The 11,264-nt window shown below is 35.1% G+C and overlaps 1 protein-coding gene across 2 annotated transcripts; it reads right to left on the bottom strand.

Annotated features, from left to right (window-relative positions):
• Positions 1-3,379: 3,379 nt before the first annotated feature.
• LOC133037402 (uncharacterized) lies at positions 3,380-11,028 on the bottom strand. Of its 2 annotated transcripts, XM_061114618.1 has the most exons (3): positions 9,650-11,028; positions 4,150-4,216; positions 3,380-3,660 (listed from the first exon to the last, which is right to left on the bottom strand). In XM_061114618.1, the coding sequence occupies exons 1-2, from the start codon at positions 10,815-10,817 to the stop codon at positions 4,173-4,175; spliced, it is 1,212 nt and encodes a 403-aa protein (XP_060970601.1). In that variant the 5' UTR covers positions 10,818-11,028; the 3' UTR covers positions 3,380-3,660; positions 4,150-4,172. The 2 variants fall into 2 exon arrangements, with proteins under 2 accessions (XP_060970601.1, XP_060970602.1); XM_061114619.1 differs by lacking the exon at positions 4,150-4,216 and having other exon boundaries at positions 3,381-3,660.
• Positions 11,029-11,264: the final 236 nt, after the last annotated feature.

Genomic DNA, 11,264 nt, shown 5'->3' with positions numbered 1-11,264 from the left:
TTATTTAGTATACTTTATAGTAATATTTAAATTAATTATGATTTTGATGATATACAAATTGGTTACTTTTCATAAAATGATCCACTTTAAATAAAAGTATATTCCATAGATAATTTTCAATTTTTAGATTAATTATTTTAAAACTATATTTTTATTATTAGTTTATATTATGTTGATTAAGATGTATTTTTATGTTATATTTTTTTTTGTTTTGTGTAACAATATCTGTGTTACCTTCCATCCTATTTAAAAATGAATGTTAATTAAGATTTAAAAAAAAAAAAATTTAAAATAGTAACTAATCAATATATTAGTAACCAAATGGTTTTTTTTTAGAAATAACGAAAAAATATACGCTTCCCATATATTGAAATATTCACATTGAAAAGTAGATCACAATGTTTTTTTTAAGGTCAATCGAATAATAATGTGGCCATAAATTATTTTTTAAAATAAAAAAAGAGTGAGAAATAGGAAATAGAAAATATAATAAAAAAAACAAAGAATCAAGGCTTAAATAGAATGAAAAAAATGACAAGCATTATTTTTTTTTGCAGCAAATATTTGGTCAGGTATTGAAACATGCCCACCTAATAAAAAACGTTAATAATAGTTAAAAGAAAAGTTAAATTAGATATTAACGTTATTTTTGAAATTTAGATATAAATTAAGGTGCTACACGTAAAAATCCCTTTTTTTTTTTTTTTTTTTAAAAAAAAAAGGCCTTTTTTTTATTTTTTTCCTATTATTTATACATAAATAAAAAAAAATTAATTGAAAATTTATGAAGCAATTTAAAAAAAAAAACTACTAATAGAATTGTAATTTTAATGTACATAATTTTTTTTAAAGGGCCCAATTTAAAAATTTCGCACAAGGCCCCCAAAATGCTTGGGCCGGCCCTGCTCATCTCACCCTCTAATATTTCTCCATTATGTGTCTCAACCACTAATATTTTTACATTTGGCAAAAGTAATAATAATTAAAATTGAACTATAAATTAGTAACCCCATAACTCTAACTCTATAACCCTTTGAAATTTTGTAGCTCCTTCTCTAAATTCATAACATAACTCTCTTTTAATAGTATATATATTATACATTTACAGTGTAAGTATCTCAATTCTCAATAATGACACTAAGTACAAATGTCCTCGGTATAGCCCCAAATGTCCTCGGTAGAACCCTCTAACGAAAACATGTTGTCGTTAGAATGTCCTCGTTAGAGCTTCGTCGGTAGAAAGAACTTTTTAACAAGGACATATAAAAAGTTGTCGGTAAAACTTATACCAAGAACATTGTTGTCGGTAAAACATTTCTACATATTAAAAAAAAAATTACAAATGAGCTAATATTATTTTGTCCATAGATAAATTAATATTATATATCCATATAAAAATATATACATTATTAATTGAACTTCACTATTAAATATTAATAATATAAAATTAGGATTAATACGAGATAATTCAAATTAAGACAAATACATGAATAATATTACATACAGTGTATATATAAGAAATATTTTTAGCAACACATTCAATTACAAGCCCAACCTTCATAATTTTGTAAAATTATGTACTTACAATACACTATCCTCCATAAGTGTTATTAGGAACGGTTTTCCTACTCTAACTTTTATAACTTTGATATCATCCGAAGTACCTTCTTGCTTATCGAATCTTCGATTTAAAATTGTACCTCTAAGTAGCGCCATAAACTTTATAATGAAGGATTGAGTAATTTTCTGCAACAATCAAGAAAAAATATTTATGTAAGTGAATACACAATTTAAACTTTAAATATAAAATTACCTTATTTATTTGAAAAGTATTTCCATGAACAACTTCTTAAAGACTCAAAAAAAAAAAAATAATAATACCACAACAAATAAAATTCAACTTAGTTAGATATAATTATAAAGGGAATTAGCTACTTTGATCAGCTCATAAATTAGTTAGCCATGAGAGATCATAAAGCCTCTTTTAAAGTTTGACAAGAACATACAAATAAATACAATTTTTAGATCAAAGATGTATATTTTCTTTTACAAATCCAACCGATTGAATAAATTGAAAATAGAAAGATGAATTGCATTGGTGTAGAAAAGTAAAATACTCTAATTATTATTTTTTTCTGTAGTACAACAACAATAGCATACAAATTATTAAAGATCCCTATCATAAGAATAAGAATATTATCTACCATAGAAAATTAAAACTCAATTAGTAGAGAAGCTAGAATACCATTAATATAGTTTGTCATAACAAGAATATGACATGTTTATGTACAGTGAAATGGAGTAACATCATCCCTGAAAAATAGTAACTATACACATTACTTTACAATATTTTTGTACCTGTACTCGCTATTGTCCATGGTAATTTTGCTCTCATCTTTGCAAGATAATGTCATCGCTACTCTCATCGCATTACCAACTTCAAATTTGATTTGTTGAACCCTCTTTTTGAAAGTTGTTCAAATATGAAAAACACTTAATGCATTGATAATAAACTATATTGAAGTAGAGTATCCTATATGACATTGAGCACACAAATCATAAACCCACCAATAAGAGTTTATACTCTGCCATATCTCGCTTGGTTTATATTAACTCAAGCACCATACTAATTCAATCTAAAAAATAAAAATCTAATTCAAAACCTAAAGCCAAAAATTTTTTATACGAACAAAAATCAAAATGTTAGAACATCTAGGCCAAGAAACCCAATTCACAAATGAAAATATTGCTCATAAACTAACTCAAACCACAACACTATTCAATAAGTAAATTTGTAAGTAAAGAAAGAATAACAAACATATATATTTACAAAAATAGAGGATTCTTTTTTATTTTTTGAATCCCAGACAATGAAAAGTAAAAAAAAAAAATGAAAAACAAACCTATGTCGGTTGGTCTCCGTAAGCTATTGTGCGCCATGGTGGGTCTAGGTGAGCTGCCACCGAAAGAAATAAGATAAAAAAAACTAAAAAATAGAAAATATATGATAAAAAATACATACACAAAGAGAAATACAGTGGAGACAAATGGAAGAAAAGATTGGAGCTAAAGTGAAATTATTTCAGATCTAAAACAGAAAAGTAAAAAAAAAAATCATTTGTATGTAAATAATTTATATATATGTATATATATTTATACTTACGGAGAGGGAGCCTGATAACCAACAAACTGTTTGACCGTTTTTATTGTTTAAATTGGTTGCACTGTTTCTTTCTGTTTTCTGTTACAATTCTGTTATAACAGAATTGATGCTTATTCTTGATTGTAAAGTCTATAAATAAATGAATTCTCTCCTCAGTTAATTCAAGCAAGTATTCTTGCTACTGAGGCTTTCTCTACATCTCTCTATGTAACACCCCGATTTCCCGAGATGTCACATAGGATAGTCCGTATAAAACAATTTAATAAGATAAAGACAAACAAATACTTCTTTATTGAAAAATATCCAAGCATGAGATCTCATTGTTTAAAACAAAATTCTTTTAGTACTGTAAACTTAAATAAGAACTAGTTAAGTCAAAATAATAGTTCCAAAATATTTAGCAGTTAAAAACATTAAAAGCAAAATACTGTGCCAGCCCCCTAACATGCGGTCCACGCCTCGAGCTCTTCATTCTCACTGCTTAGCCTTACCCTTACCTGCACACAGAGTACCCGTGAGCTAACGCCCAGTAAGAAGAGCTATGTAGGACATAACCCTCCTAACTAGTTACTTGACATAATTTGCTCTTTTATATTAATCAACAGTAATTCACATTCCTTAAATATATCCACAACGCATGTTGTTCTCACATGCACACATCAAGTCTCATACCGCACATTATACTCACATACGATAATCAACTATTCTCTCATGTTGATCAGACATGAGGTAACCTACCCTGCCTTGTGTTATTCTCACACTTGGCATCCAACAGGGCAATTAATTACCATAAGTTGTACTCACCCATGATAATGTTATAACCTGCAAGTGTTATGCTCACACAAGCAGCAAGACCCAAATATTATTCTCATGCTAATGATGCTCACAAAAATATAAAGAAATCACAACACTATCAAATTAAATAACAACCAACCCAAGTTGTATGCATAACATACACCCTGTGTACAGATGTCCACTCTTCTTACCTCAGTTGCTAAGACCACACTTGCTACCTCGAGCACCTCAACGAATTTCCTTGTTGAGAACAAGATCCTAGACATTCATTAACACAACAATACACTCAAAATACATTCAAGTATGAATCTCTAAACTCATACAGAAACTTACGTAAAAATACGTAACACATAGGTCCATTTCACTTGCATGACACACCATACATAAGCATTTATTATTTTGATTCACACAAACATATTGCATGGACTCAAACAAACATTCTTAACGTAAAACATGAATTCATACCACACATTTTTACGTAAAATTTACTAAAATACTATTTATTCTTATTAAAGTCCAAATAAATAGTTAATTAATCACCAATAATTATAATAAATACCTACAGCAACCAATAAATAATAAAACCTATTCCATTTGATATCATAGGCAGTAAATGGTATCACAAAAATACATTTTACTATTTTAACAACACTTATCTATTTTTCATAATTAACTTAAGCATTAATTAAGTAAATTCATGAAAAATACCAAAATTGATTAAAAACCGAATCTAACTCTTCTAATACACTTTATAATCTGTAATAGGTCATAAATAATTTTCTTTGAATTTTCTAAGCATCCTAGGTATTTTTCATAATTTAAATAAGAAATAACATCAATAATTCATGAAAAATACATAATCGCCTGAAAATTCAATCTACCAATTTTATAACAGTTTATATATCATAGTCCATCAAATAAAATTAATCTAGATTTTTCTGAGCACCCTAAGTATTTTTCATAATTAATTTAATAAATAACACAAATAATTCATGAAAAATACAAAATTAACCGAAATTCGAATCTACCAATTTTGCAATAGTTTATATCTCATAACTAATCATATAAAATATATTTAGATTTTTCTGAGTAATCTAAGTATTTTTCATATTTAATTTATTAAACAAACCAAATAATTCATAATAAATCAAATAATTGCAAGAAAATTATCAAACTTCATAGTAGGCCTAAGAACACCTAGCACAAGTCAAGAACTGAAAGAAAATCGAAAAATAACCTCCAGAAACCCCTGAACGGAGTGTTGCCGGAGTTCTCGTCGGTTTCGTCGCCGGTAAAGTGTAACTTTGTCTCCGATGGCTCTTGAAGCGTCCTTTCGATTGGGGAAGCTCTCCACAATGCTCAGGACCTCAAAACGATCAAGAAAAGTGGTCCGAGAAGGCAGATCGGGGTTGTCTTCTTCGTTGGCGGTGTACCGCCTTTAATGGAGTCAAAATTTTGGATTTTCGTTTTGGACGTTAAAGCTTCGTTTTCTTACGTCAAAAACAATCCTTAGGGTCCCATGCACTCAAATATAACCTCCCTTGACCCAAGAACAAGCTTAAACACGTTCGAATTCGAGTCCGTAACTAAGCCGCACCTTTGAAGCTTCAAAAATGGTGAATCTCAAAATGACGACTTCCGCCCCTTATACCACGTTAAAAAGCTTCCTTAGGTCGTATATAAGTGATCCCAAACCCCCACGTTCACCCAGGTTTCACTCCGCTTGAAGAAACGAAAATTTTCGGTATCGTATACGTCGTATACGTGCTCTCTCTCTCTCGTTGGTTCTCTGTTTGGGTGAACGAAAATAGAGTTTAAAACCTAATTTCTATCGTGTTTAAACCCAAGCAAAATATCGCTTTGAACCGAAGTGGAGCGATTCCCACTCCACAAAAATAGGTCCTCCGAATCGTGCGTATATACACTTCGTATATGCACACTAACAGAAACTTAACAATATTAATAATAACATTAAATATAATAATAATAATAATAATAATAATAATAATAATAATAATAATAATAATAATAATAATAATAATAATAATAATACGTTAATTTTAATAATAATAATAATAATAATAATATATACCCATATAACAATATCCAGATATATATATCAATTAGGCATTATGCACATGCCAATAATATCAAATATTATATCATCATAAAAATCTCATACATATTTAAACCCATAAATATGTGAAATAATAAAAAAAATACTCTCCGCTAAAAAAATATTACAAAAATACCCTTTCGGAGTTAGCGGATATTACAATTATCCCCCTCTAAAAGAAAATTTCGTCCCGAAATTTTACTCAAATAATTCTGGATATTGTTCTCGCATATCAGACTCTAGCTCCCAAGTAGCTTCCTCAACCACGCTGTTTTTCCATAGGACTTTCACCAAGGTAATTGTCTTATTTCTCAAAATCCTATCCTTTTGATCAAGAATCTTTACCGGACGTTCATTGTAGGACAAATCTTCCTGCAAACCCAGTGTTTCATAGCTCAAAACATGCGATGGGTCTGACACATATTTCCGGAGTTGAGATACATGAAATACATTGTGCACCCCAGATAATGATGGCGGTAAAGCTATTCTATAAGCTACACTGCCCACTCTATCCAATATCTGAAATGGACCAACATATCTAGGACTTAGTTTCCCTCTCTTACCAAATCTCTTCACTGAGAGTCCTTTTCGTGGTGTCACTCGAAGAAACACATGATCACCCACTTTGAACTCAATGTCCCTCCGCTTCAGGTCTGCGTAAGATTTCTGTCTGCTCTGAGCTGTGATCATTCTAGCCCTGATCTTCTGAATAGCTTCGTTGGTGTGCTGAACTGCATCTGGCCCTAGGAGTTTGTTCTCTCCCAACTCATCCCAATGCAGTGGAGACCTGCATTTTCTTCCATACAACATCTCATAGGGTGCTACCCCGATAGTAGACTGATAGCTGTTGTTGTAAGAAAATTCAATCAAAGGCAGGTATTTGCTCCATGATCCTTGGAAATCTATCACACATGCCCTCAACATATCTTCCAAGATCTGATTTGTTCTCTCAGTCTGACCATCTGTCTCTGGATGATATGCAGTGCTGAACTTCAATCGAGTTCCCATTGCTCTCTGTAAGCTTTCCCAAAAAGACGAAGTGAACCGAGCATCTCGATCACAAACAATAGAATACGGTGCCCCATGTAATCTTACAATCTCATTCACATAAAGTTCAGCAAAATGGTCCATGGAGTAAGTCATGCGTACTGGTAGAAAATGGGCAGATTTTGTATACCTATCGACGACTACCCAAATGGCGTCATGCTGCTTTGTAGTCTTAGGTAACCCAGTCACAAAATCCATGGAAATCTCTTCCCACTTCCATTCAGGGAGCTTCAGTGGTTGTAACAATCCCGCTGGTCTTTGATGCTCTGCTTTAACTTGTTGACATGTTAAGCATTTGGCCACAAATTCAACTACATCCTTTTTCATGCCAGGCCACCAATACAATGCTTTTAGGTCATGGTACATTTTAGTGGTCCCGGGATGAACTGAATAAGGTGTAGTATGAGCTTCTACCAATATCCCCTTCTTGAGCTCATCATTATCGGGCACACAAATTCGTCCCTTGAACCGAATTAATCTCGTGTCTGATATTTCATAATCTTTGGCGTTACTATTCAAAATTTCTTGCTTTAGTTCACTGAGCTTTTGATCTGTCGTCTGCCCCTCCTTAATTATTTCTAACAAAGTGGATTGAAGTGTGACCTTTGCAAGTTGCCCTGTAATAAACTCTATACCAGCTCGTTCCATGTCTTCCACTAATTCCCTTGATACTCCTTGTAAAGTGGAAACTAGTCCGGGACCTCTACGGCTGAGTGCATCCGCTACCACATTGGCTTTACCGGGATGGTACATTATCTCGCAGTCGTAGTCTTTGACTAGCTCCAACCATCTCCTCTGCCTCATGTTTAACTCTCTCTCGGGTGAAAAAGTACTTTAAACTCTTATGATCGGTGTAGATTTCACATTTCACTCCATAGAGATAATGACGCCAGATTTTTAGTGCAAAAACCACTGCGGCTAACTCTAGGTCATGTGTCGGGTATCTCTGTTCGTATTCTTTTAATTGCCTTGAAGCGTAAGCAATTACCTTCCCTTCTTGCATTAGAACACAACCCAACCCTTGTTTAGATGCATCACAATATACCGCAAATTGTCCCTCTTCTGTTGGTAAACTGAGGATTGGTGCTGAGATAAGTCTATTCTTCAACTCTTGGAAGCTTTGCTCACACTTGTCTGACCAGGAAAATTTTAGATTCTTCCTAGTTAATTCTGTTAAGGGTGTGGCTATCTTTGAGAACCCCTCAACAAACCTTCTATAATAGCCTGCTAAACCCAAAAAGCTTCGAACCTTTGAGGCGGTCTTTGGTCTAGGCCATTCTTTCACTGCAGCAACCTTGGCAGGATCTACTTTTATTCCCCCGTTAGTGACAATGTGGCCCAAAAATGCAACCTCGGACAACCAGAACTCACATTTTTTGTACTTGGCATACAATTGATGTTCTCTCAGTCGCTGCAAGGTCAAGCGTAAGTGCTCCTCATGTTCCTCCTCTGTCTTAGAATAAATCAGTATATCATCTATGAATACAATGACAAACTGATCCAGATATTCCTTGAAGACTCGGTTCATGAGGTCCATAAAAGCTGCTGGGGCATTTGTAAGTCCAAATGACATCACCATGAACTCATAATGCCCGTATCTCGTTCTGAAGGCTGTCTTCGGTATATCTTCATTTTTGATTCTTAACTGATGATACCCTGAACGAAGATCAATCTTAGAAAACACCTTTTTCCCTTGAAGCTGGTCAAACAGATCGTCAATCCTCGGTAGTGGGTACCGATTCTTTATAGTCACCTTGTTCAATTCTCGGTAATCTATGCACATTCTCATAGTACCGTCTTTCTTTTTAACAAATAGAACTGGTGCGCCCCACGGAGAGTAGCTAGGTCTGATAAACCCTAACTTAAGCAATTCTTCCAACTGTATTTTGAGTTCTTTCAATTCAGATGGTGCCATTCTATATGGTGCACGAGAAACTGGTGCTGTCCCGGGCACTAATTCTATCACAAATTCGATTTCTCTGTGTGGTGGTAACCCGGGTAACTCCTCTGGAAATACATCAAGAAACTCAGCAACTACCCGTGTTTCCTCCAGCTTTCTTTCAATTTTCTTGGTGTCATCAACCACATTAACTAGATACCCTAAGCACCCACGCTGTAATAGTTGCCCAGCCTTCATTGCCGAAATAATAGGAGTGCGGGGTTTCTTTCCTACCCCCCTGAACTCGAAAGTCTCTCCATCTTCTGGTGTGAAAACAACTTTCTTTTGCTTGCAGTCAATTGATGCTCCATATTTGGTAAGAAAATCCATGCCCAAGATTACATCAAAATCAAATAAATCTAATACAATCAGGTCTACAAATAATTCTCTACCATCTATCCTGACAGAATACCCCTAAGCCAACTTCTAGAGATTACAACCTCCCCAGATGGTAACATGGTCCCAAACCCCACAGTAAATAATTCACTCGGTGCATTTATATGATTTACAATTGTGCTAGCAATAAAGGAATGAGTTGCACCAGAATCAAACAAAACTTTACAAGTGGTGTTGGCCATAGGAATCTGACCTGATACAACCGAAGGACTGGCCTCAGCTTCTGCTTGAGTGATGGCAAAAACTCTGGCTGGAACATACTTGTCATCTTTCTTGGGTTCTGCTCTGTTCCCAGTCTGTCCCCACAGTGGGCAATTGCGTTTGATGTGTCCTTCTTTTCCACATTTGTAGCATGCTTTTGCGCGACACTCGCCGAGATGACGTTTGGTACATTTAGGGCATTCTGGAATGTTTCGCCCACTGCTGCCATTAAATCGTTGGTCGTTATCACTTTTGTACCTCTTGTCTTGACTTGGCTGCCCGGACTGGTCCTGTCCCCGTTTCTTGTGGTCATTAGAATTGGCTCCACCTTTCTTAGATTCTCTCCTGGCAGCATTTTCCTTCCAAATTTTGTTTTCACTCCGCTCCGCCGTAAGAGCCATTTCGACAACTTGAGCATAACTGAATTGACCCCTTGACACAATTTCCACATCTCGAGCAACCATTGGTTTCAGGCCCTCCACAAATCGATGTGCTCGCACTCTATCAGTAGGTACCAGATCTGGAGCGAATTTTGCCAATCTATCAAATTTTTGTGCATACTCAGTCACAGTAAGACTCCCTTGGACTAACCCAGTAAATTCATCGACCTTTGCTGCTAGAACTGCTGAGTTATAATACTTCTCATTAAAGACCCTTTTGAAATCGTCCCAGTTCATGGTATCTACATCCTTTGTTTGTTCCACCACCTCCCACCAGATACGAGCATCTTTCCTCAGCATGTAAGATGCACACTTCACTCGGTCATTCCCATCCACCCTTAGCATCTGCAAAATGCTTTCTATGCGACTTATCCACTCCTCAGCCACTACCGGGTCTATGCCTCCCTCAAACTCAGGTGGGTGTTGTTTCCGAAATCTCTCTGCTAACAACTCATGTCTAGCCTCTGTAGCAGGATATACCACTGCAGCTGGTGGGTCTCTATTTTCTGCATCCTGCCTTATTTGGACTGGCGGCTCCGGTTGACGTCTCAGCTGACGAAGTTCTTCATCCTGCCTATGAATGATTCCTTCCAGTGCGGCAATGCGCTCTTCCCATCCCTGTGGTGCTTGAGGTGGTTCATTGATCCCTCCATCATCTCGGCCTTGGCCTTGGCCTCGACCTCGACCTCGACCCACTCTAACTGACCTTCTAGGAGGCATTTCTAAACTCCTGAACCACACAAACCAATACACATCAAGATCATTTTGATCATCAATTTTACATGAAAATAATGTTACCCTCTCGCATGCAGAAATTTAAGGCAACTTAATTATAAGTAATAACCACTTACAGTACAGTGAGTCGAGCTCGTCTCATGGCGGTGAACTTTACATGTTAGGGCTAACCACATTCTTTAGGACCGTATTGCTCTGGTACCATATTGACACCCCGATTGTGACAGTCAGTAGTCCCGTGATCTGTAAGGGGAAACACCGGGTAAGCTGTACAATCCCACAACGCCTGGGGAAGGTCAAGTGGGATGATTCTGAGACTGTGTAAGTATGGGACTACATAGTTGAAGAGGGCTTAAATGGATTGATTGGTACTACCTATATCAACAAGGTGCATCTTGTTTTTCGGTAGCCCATCACGAAAGAACTCCACAG

The sequence above is a fragment of the Cannabis sativa genome, chromosome 4, assembly GCF_029168945.1.
Source record: "Cannabis sativa cultivar Pink pepper isolate KNU-18-1 chromosome 4, ASM2916894v1, whole genome shotgun sequence".
NCBI classification, from domain to species: Eukaryota; Viridiplantae; Streptophyta; class Magnoliopsida; order Rosales; family Cannabaceae; genus Cannabis; species Cannabis sativa.
This window is presented reverse-complemented; position numbering and strand designations above follow the sequence as displayed.